General features: G+C 47.0%; 1 protein-coding gene across 2 annotated transcripts in view; it reads right to left on the bottom strand.

Moving 5' to 3' along the window:
- The window catches only part of CDH1 (cadherin 1), a 73,818-nt gene that overhangs the window by 48,272 nt on the left and 947 nt on the right, over nucleotides 1–24,599 (bottom strand). Inside the window, exon 2 of one of the 2 annotated variants that reach the window (XM_055554259.1) lies at nucleotides 24,317–24,431. In XM_055554259.1, the coding sequence (XP_055410234.1) occupies nucleotides 24,317–24,431 (115 nt within the window). Of the gene's footprint in view, nucleotides 1–9,538; nucleotides 9,703–24,316; nucleotides 24,432–24,599 lie in introns of those variants that run through there. The other variant, XM_055554261.1, reaches the window with a different exon arrangement.

Genomic DNA, 24,599 nt, shown 5'->3' with positions numbered 1-24,599 from the left:
CTGGCACAAAGTCTGTTGGGAAAGCCTGGAGGTAGCACAGGAAGCACACTATCAACATATCTGAGCACCACCCAAAATAAGCCCAGGATGATTCTTCAGCCCAAGGTACAAAGCTGTACACACCAAGATTCCATCCGTGACGGGCAGGACTATCAGCACAGGATGTGGGACCGAATGGTGGTAACGCGTGACAGCTCAGAAGGCAGACACACCTGGGCTGAGGTGTCAGCTCGACCACTCAGACCTCCAGCTAAAGTGAAGCCATCTGCCCTCCCCCAGTTCCTCATCCATAAGAGGGGTCTAATGGGGACCTCAGAGGACTGTAGTAAGACATACTGACAGAACACATCAGAGAAAGTACAAGAAAGAGACCAATAGGCTTGCTGACATTCAAGCCTGGCAGACTCAGATTCTACCCACATGTTGTTTTGCAAAAAACCATCATCACTCAAAAAGCACTAAGTTTTCCCTTAAAAGTAGATGTGAAGGATTCCCATTCTTTAAAAGTTGCACATAAAATGACACTTTACCATGAGGGGAACTCCCTGGCAGTCCAGTGGTTAGGACTCCAATCTTCCACTTTCAGGGGCCTGAGTTTGATCCCTGGTTGGAGAAATGGGATCCCAGTTTTTTGGTGGTACAGCCAAAAAAATAAAATGAGACTTTCCTATGCAAAACCTTAGAGTGCAGTTTCAAGTCTGACTGATTCAAATTCACAGAATGTGAGTGCCATGTTCAAGGGTTAACATCCAACTCTGTGTGCATCAGACATCACATAAGCACTGAGTCATTTAAGTTTAGGAAATGGAGATCGCAATTATGCAAAATAGCAGAATTATATGAACTGCGCTTGTTACCTGTCATTGTATTAAAAGAATGTAATAAGATAGCTCTATTGGGGGACTTTTTTACTTTCACTGCTAAATAACCCCCCTTTGTGATCTGTGGAAGACACAGGAAGAGAGGAAAGGGGGGTATTTAGCTAAAGAGAAAGGCCAAATATCAGAAGTGAGACCTCTGGAAAAGCCTCACATCTGAGCTTATACGGTCTTGCACTTGAGGTCTAATTTCAGGGTCTATTAAATCATAACCCTTTGTTCCTTTTGAAAGCAACATGCTGACACCGTCAACTCTGTTCACCCTTAGAAGCCTCAGATCTGGAAATGCCAGCTAAGCTATATTACAGGGGAGGGAAATATAGTAGGTCTTTTAAAATTACAAATTACAAGTTTGTAAAATTAAAATTACAAATTTGAATTCCATATACGGCTGTGTGTACATGGGTAGAGCTTACATGAAACTCGTGTGCTTATAAACACAAAACAGAAACTTCCAACCCGCCCCTCCTAGCGTCCAACAGATGCTTCAAGTTCTGCCCAAAAGTGGGGGAATCAAAGGAGGCTAGAAGGCTCTGGTCGGAAGGCAAGAAGCCATCTTTCTTCTCTCACTGCCTGCTGTGTACACGGGGGGGGGCTATGATCACTGAAGCCAGTGCTTTAAATGGCTAGAGTGTAAGAGTCGATAATAAATAAGAGACATTCTTGAGATTCTTGGGGATATTTGAATCTGGGGCAGATGGCTAGATGATATTGTAAATTTTCTTTGCTGTGATAATGGTTCAAAATGAGAGCACCCTTACTCTTGGACAATGCAGGCTGAAGTATTTAGTGGTGAAATGTTTGTAATATACTTTCAAGTGGCTCACAAAGCAACCATTCGCACAGATAGAGCCAACAAGATAGTATTGGTTATAAAATGAGGGTATTCGGGTGTTTGCGGTACTTTCTCTCAACTTTTATGTATTTTTAATGTTTTTAATAATTAAAAGTTCTGGGGGTGGGAATTAACCAAATTAACTGAAAATGTATTCAGGACTGACCGATATTCGGCTAGTTTTCACTGACACAGATGGTCCAAATATTGAAAGAGCCCCCTTTCAGTTGGTGAAGAGCCTCTGCCCTGAGCCTCCTGGGGGTTGCCCCCATCCCCAGGTAGTGGGCTGCCCCTATCCTCCAGCTGATGCTCAGGACCCTGGCACCTGCTTGACTACCAAACTGCAGGCGTTCCCTTTGATCAAAGGGTCCGTGCTGCATGGGTCATCATTAAACATTTCAAAACTTCACTTCTGCATCATCTCAACTACTGGCCATTCATCACGGACCATGCTCTCCTTGGGGTTCCAGAATCTCTCCTCCTGACCAACCCTGTCCATACGACTTGCTTCCCGGGAATGCGAATGGGAGAGCCCTGTGGCACAGAGGTTAAAGGGTATGATGGACCACAGTGTAAGTCCCAGCCCTGCCACCTCTCAGATACATAACCCTGTGGCCAGTCACTTTAATTTGCCAAAACTCAGTTTACCTCACTGCAAAAAAGAACTCACTAACAGTCAGTTATTCTCTAATGCTGGTTTTGAAAATCAGATGTTTTTCTCAGCATGAATGATAGGGAACAATTTGAGCATAACTCAAAGTTTCAAATTTGTTCATGTTGTGTGATTTTGTCTGAGAGAAGCACTAGGTGAACGTGGAAAAGTATACTCAGCACAAGTGTAGGAATGAACAAAACACGAATCTCTCAGTTCCTAGCGTGGTATGTGCCACACCCATTCCATCTGGGGTTACAACTTTCCACTTCCTTCCAGACTATCCACCTTCCACAGTAACTTACAGGCTACAGCCCTTCAGAGTTACTCCCATAAGCAAACTGGTTTTCAAGTATCACAACGAAGTTTCTGAGTGTCATGCCCCTAGCCATTTATTTCCCCATAAACCTTGGTTTTTATTGGGCAGTTCTGCAAAGCGTGGTGATTAGGAAGGCCTCCGTCACCTTACCGCAGAGCTGACTGGGGTTTCTACCTCCCAGAGCCTGGTGAGGTGTATACAGACTTACACAGGCAGAGGTTAGCCCAGTGCTGGGCATGCTGTAAGCACTTAGTCAACGCTGGTCTCTTGCTCTGAATGCAGACAAGAGCCTGGTGTATAAAACGTGCTCAGTAAACCTTTCCTTGAAAGGTCTGTGGCTCACTAATTTTAGTGGATTAATTAAAGAGGTTTATCCTTCTCTCCCAAGAGGTTGGGAGGGGCAGCAGTTGTCAAACTGCAAATTTGAGCTGGGGCTTCAAAGAGCTGATGGAGCCCTGACCTTCACAACTGGCCTGAGGATAAGAGTTGTGACTGTGTGTCTCTTTTGTGCAAAGAGTCCAGGACTGTTGACCACAGGGCTATACAGGGCCAATTTTGAGACAAGGAGCCTAGACTCTGAGTACTTAATTCAGGGCCCTGGTAGAGTATTAAGTGGTTAAGAGCCCAGGTGAGAGGTCATATGACCTGAGTTCAATCTGAATTTTACCCTTATCAACTATGCCACCTCAGACCCGTAAGGTCACCTCCTGCCTCCCACTCTCCCAAGTACAGCAGAGAGATTGATGGTTCCTATTTCCTAAAGGGGTGAGAGGTCAAGTCCTTAGCATAGTGACAGACCCAACAGGAAAGTTCAATGCACACTAGCTACTACTTTAGAACTAGGGGAAAAAAAAAAATTAGAGGCTACCAGAAACAGAGTTGGCGCAGGAAACTGTACGAATGAACAAGCAGCAAGGGGAGGTCTGATTTGGCTGGAATTGAAAAGGCAGGACACTGTGGGCAGGAACTCATTTCTACCAGCCATCCAACCCTAAATCCCTTCTGACATGGAGCCCACACTCAGCTAAGCCATGTTCACTGAACAAACTTAATGGTTTGGTCTCCAGATGGTAATTTCCAAAAGAAACAGAGAGCCTCCTCCAGCTGAGGGCAAAGGTTCCCTAATTAGCCAGAAGCATGCATCAGCCGCATGGACTGGTTCGCGGCACTTCATCTGGGTGAAAACTGATGCAGAGACATTCCTCTGCCCTTCAGAAGAGACAGCCCAGACCAGAGACAAGCTTTGGCCTCCTCCTGCCCCTCCAGTGTCGTCGGTCACCTGTGACCCCATCGTGTGCACCAGGCCCTCGCCTCTTCCAGCTCACACTGAGCCCTCTGGCCTAAGAAGCTTGGTCCTTGGGGCTTCCTTTTCTGGGGATTCTCTTCCTACAGTTCTTTTCACAGGGTCCTCCTTCCCGACATTACAAACCACGCACACTTCCCTGTGGCCACTTGCCTGCCCCACTCAGCTACAGAGGACCCCTCCACACCCAGTTTCTCCCTTCCCCATTTTTCCACTTTATTTCTCCATAGATAGATGAAAATTGGCTATGGAAACCCACTCCCTGAAATCCTATTTATTTACATGCTAATGTCTACTTAGACACTAGAACTGAACTTCCTAAAGGCAGAGGCCTGGTGTGTCCCCTCTGCAGTAGCTGTGTACCTGGACCAGTACCTGGCACACACAGGCCCTGAATACACATGGACTGACTGAGGCGGGTGTGGAGATAGTTATTTACCCATAAATAGTAGAGGGCTGGATTCTATGCATGGGGTGGTGGGGGGAGAGGGGATAAAAAGAGACCCAAGCCCTGACCTCAAGCCCCATGGGAAGGATGCGGTGAGAAGGGGCCTAGCCAGGAGTGATGTCAGGGGAAGCAGGCCCTTTGTAAAGGAGGCGGCAGAGGCAGTGCTGCCCTGGGGCATACACCTGGTGGTGGCAGGCAAGGCTCTCAGGCCAGCAGGTGGGAAGCTCGACCATCTAGGCCAGAGAAAGGGCTGGACCACTCTGCTCCCAAGAGCCTTTCCACCTCTGAAACTGTGATTCTTGGGCAGAGGTGAAGAAAACCAAATAGTGATGAAGATAGGACATGGAACTGATTGGGAGGAAAGGTCTCCAAGATGGACTATTACCTAAAAAAGCCAGGTGCACAAAAGACTCCTGACAGGAACCCAGAAGCAGCCAACAGCTGTTCAGTAGGTACAGCATAGCAAGATCATGGTTTGGAATCACCCACAGGTACACACATCTCTGTCTACAAAACACTTACATAGGCCTTTATCTGTAGTTACTGATAGAGATCATATCTGTAGTAAATACAGAAATGAGAGATATATAAGACCTACTATGTGGACTTCCCTGGTAGCTCAGTCAGTAAAGAAGCTGCCTGCAATGCAGGAGACCCAGGTTCGATCCCTGGGTCAGGAATCCCCTGGAGAAGGAAATGGCAACCCAGTCCCAGTATTCTTGCCTGAAAAATCCCACAGACAGAGGAGCCTGGCGGGCTAGTCCATGGAGTTGCAAGAGTCAGAAACGACCAAGTGACTAAAGCACCACCACCACTAAGTGTGTGGTAGTATTCTGAGCCTTAGAAGTACAACAAAGGATAAAACAGACTAAGTCTCAGGACCTCCCTGGTGGGCCAGTGGCTAAGACTTTGCACTCCCAATGCAGGGGGCCTGGGTCCGATCCCTGGCTGGGGAATTAGATCCCACATGCCACAACTGTAAGTTAGAATGCTGCAACTGAAAGATCTTGTGTGCCACAGGAAGACCGGATGCAGCCTAATTAATTAATTAAAAAAAAAACCAAAACACCGGATTAAGTCTCATCTTTAAGGGACTTACATACTAAGAAAAGGAGACCAGGAAATGATGGACAATATTTAAGTTGAACAGTAACCAAGACCACAAGGGAAAACACACACACAGGGAAAGGCGGCACAGCGATAGGATATGACGTGCACTATTACATAAGACGGGCTCTGGTGAGGGTGAACCTGGAACAGAGACCTGAATGACCTGAACGAAGTAGGAAGAGAGCCCCAGGGATACCTGGGGGAAGGAGGGGTGTCCCAGACTCAGGAAACAGCAGGCACCGTGGCTGGAGGCAGCAGAGTGCTGGGGAATGATACCCTTAGTAAAGTCTCCACCATTACATATTACTGCTTTAATAGGCATTTATATGATATCACCACCTACAAGGTCGAGTAACAGAAACTTTCTCCAAAATGTTTCCTGCAGTGTTATCTAGGTAGTGATGCTATGTACACTTTTTCCCTTCTTAGCTATCTACATTGTCTAATGTTTCCCCACAGCAAATGCATACTAGTTGTATAATGAAGACAACCACAATATAAGAGGTACAGGGAAGATAAGGGAATAAGAGGTACTGCCAGGATTTCAGGCAGGCTCAAGGTCTTTGGAACAGCCAGATTCCCAGCTAAAGCACTGATTTGTGCTTAATGCACAGAAACCCAATCATGCAACTAATCTTATTTCGCTCTGTTTTGACTGGTAGCAAGCTCAGAGTCAAATTAGTGGTCTGGTTTTAGCTGGGACAGAGGCTCTGTGGCAAGCATCTGGCTACTCAACTCTCCTCACTTTCATCTTTATTTTTCCTTAATCCATTTCTGATTCCTATCTGAGACACATGCATTATATACCTAGGTACCTGTCCCACATCTTTATGATTCTTCATTGGAATGAGGTGAGAATGAACAAAGTAAAGAAAGAGACCAACACAGGCCAGAGGTTCTTAAAGAAGTCTTGAAAGGTAATTAATTCCCTGACAGCCCAGTAGTTAGGGCTGAGCTTTCACTGCCAAGGGCTGGGATTCAATTCCTGTTCAGGGAATTAAGATCCTGCAAGGGGACTTCCCTAGTGGCCCGAAGGCTTAGACTTTGTGCTCCCAATGTAGGGGGCCTGGGTTCGATTCCTGGTCACGGAACTAGATCCCACATGCCTCAACTAAAGATCCAGCATGTGCAACTAAGACCCAAAACAGCCAAATAAATATTAAAAAAAAAAAAAAAAAAGATCCTGCAAGCCTTGGCATGGTCAAAAAATTAAAAAATGATAATAAAATGATTCTTCTAAAGCAGAAAAAGTAGTCTTGAAAAAGGAATTGTTTCAGGAAGATTTAGCACCGTGGGAAAGAGAACCCCCCCTTCTCTAGGGGATCCTAACTTGACCATCATTGACCATTGCCTAAAATGGAAAAGAGATGATCCAGTTCACCAGCTTCTCTCATGAAGAGGATAAGACTTTCTTGAAAAGTTAAAGTCACTCAGTCGTGTCCGACTCTTTGTGATCCCATGGACTATGCAGTCCATGGAATTCTCCAGGCCAGAATCCTGGAGTCGGTAACCTATCCCTTCTCCAGTGGATCTTCCTGACCCAGGAATTGAACCAGGGTGTCCTGCATTGCAGGTGGATTCTTTACCAGCTGAGACTTAAGGCCTTCTAAGTAGCAGATCTCTGTGTCTCGGTGGACCCCAAGCTAAATGAACCTCACTGAGCCTCATTTCCTCATCCACAAATGGAGTCTAGAACCTACTACTTCCTCAAGAGTGGTGGGGAGAATTATATAATGCTCTGTAAAGGTTCAGGGCACTGCTCAGAAAATAGTAAGAGCTCTATCAATTCTAATAATAAAAATATTATATTTTACAATTATCAATAATAGTAAAAATCAGTACTATTTCTGACTGCCCAGTGAATGCCTGACACTCTGTAGTCCCATTTTGTAGATCATCAGTCTGCTCATCCACCAAATGGGAATAATTATAATAGAGTTGATATGAAAAATACATAATACCAAGTTTGTATCAAGAACTGAAGGGTTCTTTATAATATCCTTTAATTATGTGATTCAGACATTGAGGTAGATTAGCTGAGAAAAGGCACAGGATATAAGGAAAAACCAGATCCAATTACAACAGGGGACTTTCCCATGAGAGAAAAATCAATCTTTAAAAAGTGTTCAATATCTAAAAGTCATGACATGTCCAGAAATATTGGGCTGGTCAAAAAGTTCATTCCGTAAAATCTTACTTATTAAAAAAAGAAAGACAGAAAAGGAAATGAATCACATGTTTTAGGGAAAGCCTGTTCAATAGTAAGCAAAGGCAACCCAATAGTCCTGGGGTTCATGATCAATTGCGCTCTCCAAAATAAAAATATCTGAAACATCTTACATAGTCTCCGGATCTGTTATCAAATTCCACACGTATTAATCATAAACCACTCCTTCCTCCCCCCACCAAAAAAATAGAAAAGCAACCTTACTCCCTGTCCACAGTAAGGAAAGTCCCTAAAACTATTTTTTGGCCCGACCTAAACCTGAAACTTCAGCTGCCTTATCTCCGTGTGGATCTGTTTTCTGCTCCACTTGAGTTTCATGCAGGCTTTGCCAGGATAGCAGCAGGGCTTGTGAGGCATTTTAATATTGGGCTGGGTGACTCATAAATTAAGGAGCTGTGTTTGTAGGCTCATAAGTGACACCTTGATCCAAAACTATATAAGTTAACTTGTCAAGTCATCCAGCAGCCTGAGCTATCCAGGCTGCCCTCCCTGCTCCCGCAGCCTGGATGGCTAAGATCTTGGATAAAGCAGATGCCCAGTGACTATCCGAATGGAAGAATGAATATGGTTGGATGGCAGGATGGCTGGATGAACAGATGATAAGGAGGGAGGAGCCCCTTGGCCATCCAAGCTCTCCTCTCCAAATACACTGAAATTCTTCCTCCAACGTTTTTGCTGTTTGTCAGACGTCTTACATATTTTGTTCCTATTTGCTTCTCCAAGAACACTTGGGGAGTTTGTAGCCCTCAACCTTAACTTCCCTTCACCCCTGCCTCAATGGACCTGGAACTGGTTCCCACTCCAGATTGATTATTCCACAGACAGCCAAGGCTTGACCACCTATTTTGGGGAAACTTGAGTGCCTCAGAATATGATAAAAGCTATGGATCCTCTGAGCCAAAAACTGCATGCACACACACTCATCTTGTCTACAGCTTTGGGTAGGTTCATAGACCCTGGTCCCTTCACCACCACCACCAAGAATCATTTGGAGAGTGTTTTAAAGGGGGAAAAAAAATCCCCTCAAGTCCCCTTAGCCCTCTTGACTCCATCTCTGGAGGGAAGGACCCACTGAGTCTATACCTCTAAGTCTTCCTACAGAGCCTGACTCTAGTCCAGGTCTAAAGTGCCATCCTGGGACCTCTAAAGCAAGCACAGAGTGGAGCTTATTTAAAAATGCAGATTCCTAGATCCCACCCAGATTTATAAACTGGCAACTCTGAGGGGGTGAGACCCAGCAGCCTGTATTTTTAATTAGTTCCACAGGTGGTTCTGAAGCAGGTAAAGACTGAGACCTGTTTCCCAGAGTAAAGGGTTTAACACTTTCAGGCTGAAAGCCTGTAAACAATTGTTAATTAGTGCATCAGCATTTCAAACGGCAGAGCCTGGGTGACCACATTCCAAGGAGTGGGGAAGGGGAGCGAGAGACACCTGCCTTGAATGACCACATCAGCCCACCCCTCCCCCGCCCACCTATTCCCAGTCCCCCTGAGCCCCTCCCACACAGACACCCACAACCCTCTTCCAGTTCCGTCTGCCCTCCTCCATTTCCCTCACCCTCCCAGCCACTTCCTCAACTGCCCAGACACCCCAAGTAATGCCCGCTGTTCCTTCTCTCACCCCCACCTCTGAGTTGTACAATGGAAGGGGCCTGGGACCCACAGCAAAATTACAGGTGCAACCCCCCCATCAAGACTCCTCTCCCACCCACCCTGCTCACTCAGGCTTTCCAGGTGTGTACAACCACCTTCTGACACTCTACTTACTGTTTGTTGTCCCTCCTCCTTCACTTCTAGAATGGACAATCTGCACAGTGGGCGGATTTTTCACCTGTGACCTGTGTCTTCCCAAGGCCTGGTCTGAATGCCCAGCACAGGGCAGGCACAGCAGATTGCAAACTTGAGTTGAAGTTTTGGGTCCAGTCCCTGGCTGATGCTAAGCAAACATTCAAAAAAGCAGTAGCGATCAGATCACCCTAACTTCCCTTCCATGTAAAAAGCAGGAATTGAACACTTTGAATTGAGCTGCTTTTAACAACTGATTTATCTTTAGGAAGCAAACAGCCACGGAGGGAGGATGAAACTTTTTAAAATTCCATTATTGTTTAAAAGGATGACCACAGGGATTGCATCTAAGCTCAGCTGAAAGTGGGGTTTTTTAGTTTGTTTTTCAGAAGAGGAAGATCAAAATCCAATGGAAAAGATCAGAGACCTAGGAATCTGGCTTCCTCATCCACATTATAATTCACTACCCCATCCCCAGGGACCCTACACCCTCATTCTCCACAGCAAATGGGCCCCTCAGAGGACTACTTATTGTCAACTACATTCTAGGCGCCATGCTGAGGACACGTCTCAAGGCACACAGCCTGGTGGGTGGGGAGGAAGGAGAACCCAGGGGATCTGAACCTGAGAAGGTGTTGGGGAGACAGGGGCATGTCCTGACTCACGCCTTGAGAGAAGAAGATCAGGGATGGCTTCCTGGAGGAAGTAACCACTGAGCTGGCCCTGAGAGAGGAGTTACTCGGGCAGGGAGCATAGGAAAAGTGTGCCGGTAGAGGCGTGGAGAATCCAGATACCCTGGGGAAGGACCCATGGGCCCCATCAATGAGAAGCCTGGGAGAGGCCCCAGGCCTCCTCGGAGCTCACCTCCAGAGCCTGGGCGGTCAGAGGGCAATGTCCAAGCTACAACCACCAGCCTAGTCCTCCCTAAGGACTATCCCAGGGCCCAGAATAGAGCTTGGGGGGGGCGGGGGGTGGGGCACGGCAGTGAGAAGACAGAGCTGGCAGGATATGGGGACTGGATCTGGACTGCAGTGGAGAGACACAAGGCCCCCTCCCATCACCCCTGCCCCGATCCCTGGAATCCTCACTCTCAGGGCTCTGGACTCTCCTGCTCTGCCCCAGGCCTCCACTTGCCACTCCCAGGGTCTGGAACACACTTACCCACATATCCTGATCCCTCACGTCTCTAGATCTTTGCTCAAAGCACCCCTTCCATGAGGCTCTTCTCAGACCACCCACCACTTCTCAGCAACCGCTCACTCATTCTTAAACACCCTAAACATTTCACATATTTATTATGTCTCTTGCCTGTTCCCATCAATGCACTAGAATATAAACTCCACACAGAAAGAGATTCCTATGTTTCTGGTTCTCTGCTGTGCCCTCAGTCCTAGATCAGTGCTTAGCACATAAGAACTACCATTATTTATTCAACGAATGAATGAACGACATGAATGAATGAATAGAACTGGTGTGCCATTTGAATGAATGATGAACAGGTGTTGTCATTTGTTGAGAAGGGAAGCAAAGTTGGGGACAGTAGTGGATTTCGGATAAGCATTTGGAGTGGCTGAGGGACAGACAGGTAGACCATGCTGGCCTGAGGGCCACACGGATGGTGGGGCTCATTTCTGGTTATCTGAGGCCACTCTAGATGGCCTCAGAGGAGCCTGGGACTGAGTCAGTCCAGTGGCCCCAGGGCAGACAGAGGGAGGAGAACCTGCTGCTCCTGTTCCCCGGGTTCACCCAGCCTGCCCAGGTCTCTGCCCACAGGGCCCCACCCAGGCAGCCAGCAGCAGCCTTGTGATATAGTCCTTTTATGGCCTTTGTCAGCCAGAGGCCAGGCCAGAAAAGCCATGGGGGACAGGGTGGTCCTGATAGCCCCCGACCCTCCTGGTGGGGCTCCAGGACAGGAAGCTCAGTTTTACCTTGGCTACCTGAGTCATCACCCAAACATCCCCTGTGTCATATTCCTGGCCCCCAGAGTCTGCATGAGAGGTCCCTCCCCTCCACCTAGGCTAAAGGCACCCCCCCTCCCTTGGCCAACAACAGACATCCCACTGCCTCCTCCCCCCTCGCCTTCCTGCTCACATGCCACCCAACACCCCAGACCCGCCTCCCCCTGCAGAAGCTCCGCCAGCTGCTCCAGCCCACACAGGTCTTCCCCTACCTGAGTTGTGAATGCACCCATTGTCTGATAACTTGGCATCTCAGCATTTTGATGCTCTTCACCTCATTTCCACAGCTCTCTCTCATTGCCTGCCTCCAAACCCCCAGGGACAGGAGAAACTTTGTGACTAACACAGAGCACACAGTAGGCACTCAAACACTGTACTGAGGGGACTTGGTTGGCTTCTGTGATCTAAAAACACCTTCCTGAGGTTAGAATGAGAGGAAAAAACTCCATACACTGATGGTCACATCTTACATTGCCATTTGCAGAAAACTTCAGTTTTTTAAAAACCCACAAATACAGGCACATATGTCCTGTAAGTGATTAGAAAAATGTCTGGGAGGATGCACGCCAAATCGCTAATGTCAGCCACTTGAGAAGGGGCGGGGGGCGGTGTTTGAATTTTCTCTTACAGATTATTTAGGTTTTCCTTGAATGGTTTAAGCTTTACAGTGGAGAATTTAAAACATATTCCAAAGTAGAGAAAATAGAATAATGAGCCCCATGTATTGAGTGCCCAGCACCAACAACTAACTGCACGGTGGTCTTACTACATCCACACTCCATCTCAGACCCCTTATCTTTCCAACCATAAATAATACATCCCTGGTTATCTCCAAGGGATCAAGAACTATAGATAGACAACTAGCCCTTGAACAGGCACTGGGTCAAGAGTGTCTTAGATCTGGGGAGGTCAGGAAGCCAAGTGACAAGGCGATGCAGCTCTCCTCATCCTCAGTTCTTCTATCTGGCTCCTTCGCGCTTTACATTTTTTTTTTTTTTTAACCCCCTTGACACAAGTCTAAAGTGGAAACATCTAATAATAAAAACTCAGTAGTTAAAAGAGTGTTTGCTGTGTGCCAGGCACTGAAAGCACTTTATGTCCGTTAACTCATTGAATCTTCATAGCAGCCCTGTGAGGTGGGAACTACAATTTTATCCCCTTTTTACAGGAGAGGGAACTGAGGCACAAAAAGGTTAAGTAACTTGCCAAGGACACAAGGCAAGAGTTGAATTAGGATTTGAACCCAGGCAAACCTGTTTCTCATTCCACCCTCCCCAATTCATCTTCACTCTCGGAGGCTCAGAGAGGCTGACTCCTTCATTTCACAGGTTAAGAGAGAAATAAATGCTGAAGATGAAAGCCACAACCTTGATATCAAATCTCTGTTGAAACTAAGAGTCAAGCCTCACACCTGCTAAGTGATGTAAGTTTTCTAAGCTGAACAGCCTCTCCAGGTATTTAATTCCCAAAGTCTTAAGTACTCCCATGGCTTAGGCGAGAAGATTAGCAGAGGGGAGATAAAAGAAAAGAAAAGAAACCATAACTGAATTCCAAAGTCCAAAGAAAAATCAGCACAATTTACACAGAAGTTTCAAAACCAAAGACTCTGAGAAGCTCTGAAATATCCATCTGCAAGGCACAAATGAGCATTTCTTTAGAAAGGCAGACTTGAGAAGGCAAAAGGTACAGGAAGCACACCCACAAATTCTCATTTCTCTATAAAGTTTAGTCATGATGACAAGCCCAGGAGGTGGGGTGGGAATGAAATCAACCACATGACCCTCCCCAGCAGCTGCTGAACCCAGTCATTCCCGCAAGGCCGCAGGCTCCTTGTTAAGAATGCAGAGATCTAGGGCCAGTATCTCCCAGGATTTATGAGTAAGAGCCAGCACCAAGAGTACCTGTGACCATGAGAGGTGATGTCAGGGAGTTGATTCAATCTCTGATACAATAACCTCACCGGGAGAGGCCTCTCGATGGCCGTGATTCAGGGCCCTGCCCCAGCTGTCAATAGGGCTCAGGTTCTTAGACCAAGCTGACTCAAGGGGTGACGTTCTCTATGGAAAAGCCACAGCTTTTCCACAAACAAGTTGGTCAACTCATTCCCTTTTCAAAGACTCCCACACAGTTGTGATGAAGAATTTGTGGGGGAGGAAGTCTGCTGTCTGAAAAACCTCGTATGAAACCAGGCTTCATTCTAACTGTCAGGTCCTGGGACCCTGGTAGACATGTGACCCTCCCCCGGCCCCCTCTGCCACGAGGAAGAAACTATGTGGAGCCGCAATCCTCTCGGGCCACACACCAACATGGGAAGGGGGTTGGGTAGCATGGAAGAACTGGATCCTGGTTTTTGTGACAATTAGTTCTCAGGATTATTCTTCTAGAAAAATGCCTGCGCGGAGTATGGTCATTACCTGGCACCAATGTGGCCTTAAAGAATGTGGGGAGGGACTTTCCTTGTGGTCCAGTGATTGATTCCCCGTTTCCACTGCAAGGGGTGAGGGTTTTATTCAGGGAACTAAGTTCTCTCAAAGCAGAGACATTACTTTGCCAACAAAGGTTTGTCTAGTCAAGGCTATGGTTTTTTCAGTGGTCATGTATGGATGTGAGAGTTGGACTGTGAAGAAGGCTGAGCACCGAAGAATTGATGCTTTTGAACTGTGGTGTTGGAGAAGACTCTGGAGAGTCCCTTGGACTGCAAGGAGATCCAACCAGTCCATTCTGAAGGAGATCAGCCCTGGGATTTCTTTGGAAGGAATGATGCTAAAGCTGAAACTCCAGTACTTTGGCCACCTCATGCAAAGAGTTGACTCATTGGAAAAGACTCTGATGCTGGGAGGGATTGGGGGCAGGAGGAGAAGGGGACGACAGAGGATGAGATGGCTGGGTGGCATCACTGACTCGATGGACGTGAGTCTGAGTGAACTCTGGGAGTTGGTGATGGACAGGGAGGCCTGGCGTGCTGCGATTCATGGGGTCGCAAAGAGTCGGACACGACTGAGCGACTGATCTGATCTGAAGTTCTCTCATGCTGCCCAGCCAAAAGAAAAAGAAAGAATGTGGAAAGTCCCGCTTACTCAAGAAACAGCCCAATTCTAATTACATATTCAGCGTCTCACTTCTTCAGGTCTTTACACTAATGTCTTTCTTCTTAGTGAAGACCTCCCTCAAATCCCCCCACCCCAGCACACCCAATTCTTATCACCCTTCCTGCAGTATTTTCTTTCCCTTCCATAGATCAAGATCCAACTGCCTCCCCCAGTCTCCTCCAATGAGAAGGGAAGGAAATCCAGGAGGACAGGGATTGTCTTTTGTCCTCTGCGAGATCCCCAAGAACAGGACACAACTGAGCAACTGAACAACAAGATCCCCAATGTGTAGCACAGTGCTAGGTAAGTGTCCAGCGTGAACTTGTTCCATGGACAAAGGAATGCCTCAGTCATCCCAAGGGATGTTGCTCCGAGTCATTCAGAGCAGAAACTATCCATCGCTTTCACTTGGCTGCTCACAGACCATCTGCTTAGTTGGCTTTTTCTGCTGTGAAGAGTGTGGACTTTGGAGTCCAATAGCCACTGAACAAGCAGCCAGGCTCTCCCACTTCTGGTCTGTGTGAACTGCAGCCGCTCAGGGTCTGTCACTTACCACTGGCTTTGTGAGGTGTAAGGGAGAGACAGCATTGGGGAAGAGCACATACTACCCGTACAGTGTTATGATAACAAGTTTTATGTCATAAGAAGAAAGGATTATTGTCTTTGAGTTTTTTCCATCTTCCAGTTCTCTACCAGCTCCCTCCAGGCTCCTGTGCATTGCCAAGAACTGGAAGAACGGAAACTGAGTCTTGAAGAATTAATGGGCCTGAAGGATACCTGGGAAGGTGTTGGGTGTATCTGGAAGCCCTGCTCAAGGAAGGTGTCACTCAGACAATAGGAAGCCAAACAGATGGCTCTGGCGGGCTCAGATCTCTTGTTTAGATTTTGATCAGGTGCTTCTTTACACCAAGAAGTGTGGGGAAGAAATGGCTCATCTGACCTTTCCACTCTAGTCTGCAAGCTGTTTTGTGACAAGACAATGAGGTAAGGTTACACCAGGGATGTGCAGGGCTCAGAGAAACTGGGGAGTGCCAAGTGGAGACACAGGCCCTGAGAACATCCTCTTCTCCTCGTGTCCCTTCTGTGACTGATACTGAGAAAATTTCCTCTTTTCTTTAAAATAAAAAGCACAATAATACCTGAAACTAATATATGTCAATTGTATCTCAATTTGTTTGGAAAAAGGCACCACAGTGGAATAACTTCTAAAAGCAAAAGATATGTACAGACCTATATGTACACTCTGAAACCTCATTCATTCATTCAACAAATAGTTACTGACACCAAATATGTGTCAGGAACAATTCCAGGGGCAATACCAATACAGCTTGTGAACTCAACAAGACAAAAAGCCCCTGGCCTCAGGGAGCTCTTGTTCTAATGGGAGGAGACTGACGGTAGACAGGAGAAATAAGTGAAATATTCGTTAGATGGTGAAAAGCAATACAGAGGAAAATGAAGCAAAGAAGGGGGAAAGGGTTACCGCCTCAAACACGGGGTTCAAGAAAGGCCTCATGGAGAGGGTTACATTTCAGCAGAGACTTGAAGACATAAAGGAGTGAGCCATGCAGTTGGCAGGGGGAAACGACTGTTGATGATAGACAGTGCAAAGGCCCTGAGGCATAAGTGTGCCTGATGTGTTCTAAATACAGTTAGGGCAAGAGGTAAGGGGTAGGGCGGGGCGGGGGGGTAAGGGAGGCAGATTGTGGAAGGCTTGTAAGTTTGAGAAAAGACTGGTTTTCACCCTGTGTAAAATGGGAAACTATTGGCAGATATTGAATAGGAGTGATGGTCTCTAACTGAAATTTTAAAAGCCATCACTCTGACTGCTGAGTGGAGAAAAGATTGTGTTGGGGGAAAAAAAGAGAGATAAGACTGTGTTGTGGGAGGGGCAGAGGAAGCAGGGAAACCAGAGGGGAGGCTGCTGCAACATTGATGTGAAGACGCTGGGGGAAAAAAAAAGGCTTTTGGGAAAACTCTCCTGGGAACAGAGGAGGTGCATCGGTGTGTCTGAGTGCCAAACCACAGAAACAGGTGTTCCTCTTAGCCTTCAACTTGCCCAGGTATCGTAAATCTGAAGGGCTTTCGGCCTGTTACATGCTCCTCTAATTACAAAGCCCACTAATGATTATCTAGACCTTGGCCAATTATCCCACAGGATCCTGGGCTGGCCACCATTTATGGTTTTCCTCAGGGGGAACAGGTTCAACTCTTCAGGTGGGTCCCAGGTGGTCCCAGCAGTGACACCTGAGCTCACAGGGACCCAGGCACGTGTTCCCTCTTCCTGGTGTGGACAGATCCACACCCAGACCTCTGCCTGGCTCTCACACCTTGAGTTGGTCCCAGGTTAGAACATGAGTTTGTTTAGGACACTTTCCCTCCCAACCCGCCTGGAATGCCAGTATAATTGCACTTTCAGAGACCCAGAAAGTCGAAAAGACAGAAAGGGAAAAAAAGTGCTGTTCACCTAGCATTTTTCTGAATGAAAGTCAAAAGGGACAGAGGCTGAAAATGGCTCAGAGGTGAAAGACAAAAGAGGTCCTCAAAAAAACAGGCTGAATTCTAGCATCACAACTAAAAGTAGTGAAATGCAAAAGGTGTGAACACCTGTTTTTCAAAGGGGAGAAGGAATTCGCCTCAAAAAGGTGAATTAGCAGGCTTCCCTGGTGGTCCAGTGGTTAAGAGTCCCTCTTGCCATGCAGGTTCGAAACTACTAGAACTGTGAAACTACTAGAAAACTACTAGTTTCTACTAGTGAACTACTAGAAAGCTGAAGCTACCAGAGCCCATGCACCTAGAGCCCAAGCTCAACAAGAGCAGTCACCGCAAGAAGCCTGAGCACCACAACGAAAAGCAGCCACCACTTTCTGAAACTAGAGAAACCCCGCACACAGCAGCACAGACCCAGGGCAATCAAAAAAAAAAAAAAAAAAAAACGCTTTTTTTTTTTAAGGTGAGTCAGTTTCACTGGAGATGCAGTGTGGCGACAGGGCGGTCGAGGGGCGTGGGAAAGGGCACAGGTTTCAGAAGATAAAAGTCCATCCCTGCCACTACCTGGCTGGGTGAGCCGACAAGCTGTCCAACTTCTGAGTCAAGGAGATAACAACACTTCCTGCCTTGGGCCACCGGGAGGATTAGCTCAGCTGTCGGGTCTGTGAGGACCCCACTTTTGCAGGTCCCGCTCCTAATACTGGTTAGAAACAAATACTTGTATTTTTATTTGTTGGCCGCCTCCAGATAAATACCCTCAGCACAGCCCTTCCATCACGTTCTCCTCCAGTGTGTGGGGTCCCTGTAACATCTCTGCACCTACTGACACGGGATTAAGGGAAAAGGAGCACTGCCCTATACAAATTCCCATTTATACTGGTGCCTGCTGTTCTTTCAGACTCCAGACCTGAAATTCCCAAACGCCTCCAAGATGATGCCACTTCTGGGTCTTTAGAAACTAACTCTCTCCTAACCAAGACTTAATTTTCCTTCTCCAACTTGCTGCTCTTTCCTCTCTCTTCCCAGCAAAGGACCACCATCTCATTCACCAAGATCCAGGGGTATAACTGACTGCTGCTCCAATCCTCTGAATATTTTCCCACACCTACAACTTTCTCCAGTAAATGGAAATAGCCACTGGTTGGGGGCGGGGAGTCTCAGAGAATTTCTGGAATCTCCCTGAAGACCCCCAGCACTGGGTGCACAGTGGGGAGAGGTTGGTGTACTGGCTACTTCCCAGCGCTCCGCCATCTCCATCCCATGGGCTCTACACATCACCCTTAGAGGTCTCCTTCACTGGCATGGCGGAAAGATCCTTCTGGATCAAGGGTGCCCTGGATCCCTGGACAACAGATGCCCACACCCTGGCTGCCACTGGGTATTTACTCATCAAACATTCGGGATCAAGCCACTGGAGTCGTCTGGGGTGATGAATCAGGTAGACTTTTGGGGAGCTTTTTAAAATGCCCTGTCAGAACTGCCCCTTTCAGAGACTGTAGCTTAGTGAACCTGCAGGGGATTTTTGAGGTAATCTGATGCTTAGCCGGGGTCTCAGGGGCTGAGGCACAGCATTTTTTGAAACTGAGGAAAAGACAGGCATCCTTAAGCCACGTGTACTATGAAATATGTTTCAAAACCAAGCAAAGGCTTCCAGGTTCAAGGTTATCCTCATTTTCTGGCCCCTGCCCTGACCCAGTTGTTCCTTGCCCACTGACCCCTCCCACCCCAATTCTGAACAACATTTATGGGCAGGTCCACAGGCAAGCCCACCCCAGCCTCCCCTCCCACCTCCCAGTACACTGCACAGCAGCAAGCAAGAAAATACTGCAACATTTCCTTTCCTAGCAAAGGGCACTTTGGTCTAGTCACTGTTTGCTGTTGGCAGAGCAGTGTTTGCTTTAACACAGAAACAGGGAGAGTGAGGAAACTGGTTTGGCTGGTTTGCTGCGTGGGAGAGCACACAGGGAAACGTTTGAACCAAAGCTAAAACGAGGGAGAGTCTCAAACAGAAGGCACCAAATACTCTAGGGCTTTAATGTGTCACCTTCATTGGGCACCTGATACACAAGATGACACGCGAACTATTACGCCCATTTAACAGAAAGGGAATCTAAGGTTTAGAAAGTCCTGGGCCAACGTCTCTCAGCTGGCAAGGAATTCCTGATTCCATTGAAGGCAGTCTGACTCAAGAACCTTCTGAATCTTCTTGGGCCTTGAGAGGTGGGGGAGTGGAGGATTGAGGGTGATATGAGGAAGGAAAGGGAAGAGGAAATACAACAGAAAGAGGGGGCTTAAAACACTCCCAACAGTAACAAGCAAAAGCTGAAGTATATAAAAGGAAAACTTCAATCAGTAACAGAGAAAAAGAGAGAGGGGGGAGGGAGAAGAAGAGAGACACCACAATTTTTTTTTTAAATGGACCAAAGACCAAAAAAAAAATTTTTTTTAATGTCTAATAACTGCCCTTCCATTTCCAGAATCAGGTTTGAGGTCTGCCCTCTGTGCCCTCGCTGGCTTTCAGAGGGAAGCACTCAGTACCCTATATCCGTAGACACACTTATCACTATACCCCAGCCTCAAGAGCCACTGGCTGGGCATGAAGCCCTCACAAGCATCTTTTAGAAAGTTCTAACAGACCCCACTCTCCCTGACAATTACAATCAATATCAGAGGCTAGCCCCAGGCCACAGTTTGAGATGAGAAAAATCAACCAAGGGGTGAGAGGTAGTGAATATTCATTCATTCATTTGTTCAAAAGAATGAATGCATACTCTGTCCTTAAGAAATATGAGCCATTTAATGACTCTTCCCTGTTTCCTTACATCCTTCTCACTTTATGTTCAACCCACATCAGCTTTACTCATGACTGTAATCCCAGATCCAGCCCGATGCTGACACTCAATCTGCACTCAACTCACATTTGTTGACCAGAGAATCCAAGTGAAGAAACAAATATGCAAATGTAATCCTCACAACAATTCTGTTTAAGTATTATTGCCCTCCCGCCCCCCAGTTTTACAGATGAGGAAACAGGCTCATTAGAAGTAACATGATTTCCCCAAGGTCACACAGCTAGACCAGTCAAAGCTGTGGTTTTTCCGGTAGTCATGTATGGATGTGAGAGTTGAAGAAGGCTGAGTGCTGAAGAATTGACGCTTTTGAATTGTGGTGTTGGAGAAGACTCTTGAAGAGTCCCTTGGACTAAAAGGAGATCCAACCAGTCCATCCTAAAGGAAATCAGTCCTGAATATTCATTGGAAGGACTGATGCTAAAGCTGAAACTCCAATACTTTGGCCACTTGATGCAAAGAACTCACTCACTGGAAAAGACCCTGATGCTGGGAAAGATTGAAGGCAGAAGGGGACAACAGAGGATGAGATGGTTGGATGGCATCACCCACTCGGCAGGAGTTGGAGCAAGCTCCAGGAGTTGGTGATGGACAGGGAAGCCTGGTGTGCTACAGTCTATGGGGTTGCAAAGAGTTAGACACGACTGAGTAACTGAACTGAACACAGCTAGTAGCAGAAATTCAAGTCTCGCCTTTCAACTTAGCCCCAGCCCAAGCGCCTCCTTGAAAGCCTACAGCCCTGAATGGAGATGGGGGTGGAGGCAGAGTGGAAACCCAGGAAGTCTGATTGTGATAGTTGCCTCTAAGGGATTTTTGGGTTTTGGCAGCTTCTGGGAGATGTGAGAGCTGATTATTTCAGCGTCTGGCATATCTGAGGCTGGAAGGAGCATTCCAGAAAAAGGTTCACCCAATAAAAAGCCCCAAAAAGCAAACAGGGATTTTCCTAGCAGAGGGGAAAGGCAGTCTAGTGGCCAGTAGAGAAGCACCAGTCTTCCTTAGGTGGCCTTCCTCAGGTCTTTTCTGCCACTTCTCATGAGACACAAAGGCAAGGGCAGGATGATGGTCCATTAATCTCCTTCCCCAGGGTCTAGGCACCAATCCTTGTCACAAAGCCAGTAAGGGGAAGTGACGTCTAGGAGTTTGAGGGTCAGGGAAGTGGGGATCTTATGATGTAAGGTAACCCCAAGCAGGCTTCCATATTTGTTTTTTAAAGCCTGGTTTAATTAGGGGGCCTGCATACTGTTTCCATCACCTTTCAGCACATCTTTTAGAAGGAGGGGGAAATGGGTGTATTTAACCCGCACAGGTGGGTGCCTGTGAGCAAGGGCCATCCATCAAGCAGTCAGAGCTCAAATGCAAAATATAAGCCTTGTTTGCCTAAAGCCAGGTGGTGAAGGAAGCAAAGAAACCATCAGTTTGAAAGCCTGCCTGTTTTTTTTTTTTTTTAACACCACCCCTCAATCAACTCAAAGCTGAGTGCACTGGGATAATACTCCTGAGACCCGAAACTAACGCCTGGGTTTCACAAACAAGTTTGTATTTAAAGAAAAAAAAAAGGAAACTGATCAGAAACTCTGAAGACCAATTTACAGTTGTGCTTTTGGTGTTTTTTGTTTGTTTGTTTGAACATTCTCCATTCTAAAACCTGGAGAGAAACCAAACTAATAAATACAAAGCTGAGTGAGATGGTGGGGTTCAGCCATTTCACAGGGCGCAGGACCCAGAAAACTACACCTCAAGACCCCCTGAATTTGGTCAAAACCCTATTTCTGACATTCTTCAGCCACCTGTAGACATAACATCACAGTCTCCTTGTTCTCACACTCCCATGCAGCAAATTTCCCACGAGGCCAATGTTTAAACCTGGCACTAATAATATCCCAAGCCTCCATCTTCCTGGACTGTCCAAAGGGAATGAGGCTGCCTCCCTAAATCCTGGTTGCCTTTTTAAAATCACAAAGCCAGTTCCCTGAAGTTGCATGTTTTTACCAGAAGGGCACTTTCATCCTGGGGCAAGTCCACAATGGGTTGGAAAGAGAACTTATGGTCCAAAAAGGCCAAAAAAATTAAATGTCAGGAAATTTGTTGAGTGGGGCTAGGTGTGTGTGTGCTCAGTTATGTCTGACTCTTTGGACTATAGCCCACCAGGCTCCTCTGTCCATGGGATTTTTCAGGCAAGAATACTGGAGCAGGTTGCCATTTTCCCCTCCAGATGATCTTCCCCACCCAGGGATTGAACTCAGGTCCCCTACATTGGCACATGGATTCCTTACTACTGAGCCACCAGGTGTATAGACATAAAGGGAACTGGAACCAACATCATGAGCACCAGGATTCCAGAGGCTGTTTCTCCCATCAACACCACCAGCTACAGGCTCCTTCCACCTCCCACCGGGTCTGGTCCACCTCCATCACCACCAGCCCCCGTCAGGGTCCAGGTCTATCACCACCTCTGCTCTCCAGGGCACACAGGGAGGAGGACTTCACAATGCACACGAGTTCCCCAAATACACTTTCTTTTTTGCTTTTGAGTTTGAGAGGAGGAAGGAATGGGAGAAAGGCCAGCTGTTGATCCCTGAGCAGAGTATGGAATTGCCTTATGAGGCAATTCCAGTTTCCTCATCTCAAAACATAAATAACAATGGTGCCCACTGTCATAAGATTCAATGAGTTGAAATATGTGATACATCTGCCCCAGAGTCAGGTTCAAAAGTGAATAGGTGTGGCTATTAATAATAATAAAATAATAATATTTGTATTATTATCATGTAATAATATTATCATGTAAAAATAACAATATCATGTCAGATATAAGGACTTGGTGGTGGGGGTGGGGGATAAAAACTAGACTAGCCCACCTTTGGTGTTACCAGATGTCTTGGTGAAAGAAAACAAAGTGACCAATACTTGTGTCGCAACACCTCACACACAGATGTACACACAGTTTCTAAACTTTGCCCTGAATTCAAGGTTCAGTCAACTTTGCCTCCTCCCAGAAGCCAGTCTTTACTCCCCACTGATACCCATCCCCGGCCACCCACACTGTCACCTAAGTGCCCATAGACCACAGTGTCCTCTAAGCAGGTCCTGGGACATTTTGGGACATTTCTCATCAACCTGCTGGAATGGGAAATACCAAGGGCAAGGGTGGGGTATTCCTTTAAGTCCTCAATCACTCCTGGGGTCCAGCAGGGCCCAGCAGAACATCAATCTGAGATGGGCCAAGTAATGGGGGACCCACTGCAAAATCAAGCAGACAACACTTCATTTTTTTCCTTTTTGACCCAATAGAAAGCTCCACACAACACAGACTGGCCTCAGAAAAACAAATATGTTTAATCAGTCAAGCTGCAGTTTGTCTGTTTAAAAAAAAAAAAAAGTCGCCTACTGTTGGAACAACTTCCAAAATTCAAAAAAAAAAATTTATAGCATGATTGCTGCATTTTTCACATGGCCAAAGACTGGAAGAATAAACAGTGAACTCCCTTAGGGGTATTGTGGGTGAGTCCTCCTTTCAAAAAATGTTTCTTTTATTGTTAGGATGCTCGCCCAATCAACTAAATCAAGGAGGAGGAGAAAGTCCTTTGGTAGAAAATAAGCACCTGGAGATCAGTGAAACCAGAAGAGAAACCAACCTTTCCTTGCTCTCACTCCCGGGCAAAGCGAAACAAAGCAAAATCTAGAATCCTGATCATCACAGTGATAAGACCCAGAAGTACACTGTCTGTTTTTCATTCCCTGAGTCAGGGCTACCAGGCTTTAAAAAAAAAAAAACACATATACACACACACACACACACACACACACACACAGGCCCACGCGTGCGCACGTGCCACTATTCCTTGGGGAAACAGTACCTGTATATAAAAAAAATTTCATCTCTATGAGCAAAAGCCACAGCCTAGTAACCAAGAGAGGACTCCTCAGTCATTCCAGAGATGTTGAATGGGGCCTGGAAGTCAGAACCTAGATCAGATTCCTACTTTGACCCTGGGGCCAGTGGACTCCACCCTCCTGAGCCTCTCATTTGCTCATCTGTAAAAAAACGGGAATTATCACCTCCCCCACCACCCTCTTCCCACACATCAGGTTTTAGACGTTGGAAAGGACAGACTGTCTTAAAGTGGTCACACTGAAGACCCCTAATAAGTGTCCCCCATAACTAAGTCAACCATACAAGACAGCCCCTCAAACCCAACGCTTTATCCTGGCAAAAGTTTAGATCCCCGCATCTGTGTAATCTACAAAGGGTGTCACCTAAGCCAGGAAAGACGGTGCTCGCCCAGTCCAGCCCGCGGGCGTAGGAGCGCCGTTTCTCCTACCCTGCCCACTCCCACCCAACCCGGCTCAGGGACACTGGCGGCGCGCCCTCACCTCTGCCTAGGACTCGCCCTCTCTCCAAGTTCCGCCGGGGCACGGTGAACGTGTAACTCTCAGCACCAAAGCCAGGAATGCAGGGCTCCGGCTCCTGGCAGAGCCACGATGACACCTGGGGTAGGGGAAAGGTATGAAACCGGGGTGACTCGGTGGGGGGGTCTCCTCCTACCCACATCGAAACCAACAGCGCTTCCCTTCCCTCTGCTGGCACCAGGACTGTGGGAGGGGTGGGTGGGCCCACCCACCCCCCACCACCTCCATTCTCCCGCATTTCCCCCAC

This window comes from Bubalus kerabau, chromosome 17 (assembly GCF_029407905.1).
Source record: "Bubalus kerabau isolate K-KA32 ecotype Philippines breed swamp buffalo chromosome 17, PCC_UOA_SB_1v2, whole genome shotgun sequence".
Taxonomy (NCBI): domain Eukaryota; kingdom Metazoa; phylum Chordata; class Mammalia; order Artiodactyla; family Bovidae; genus Bubalus; species Bubalus kerabau.
Note: the sequence above shows the minus strand (reverse complement) of the source record. Positions and strands in the feature narration are given on the sequence as shown.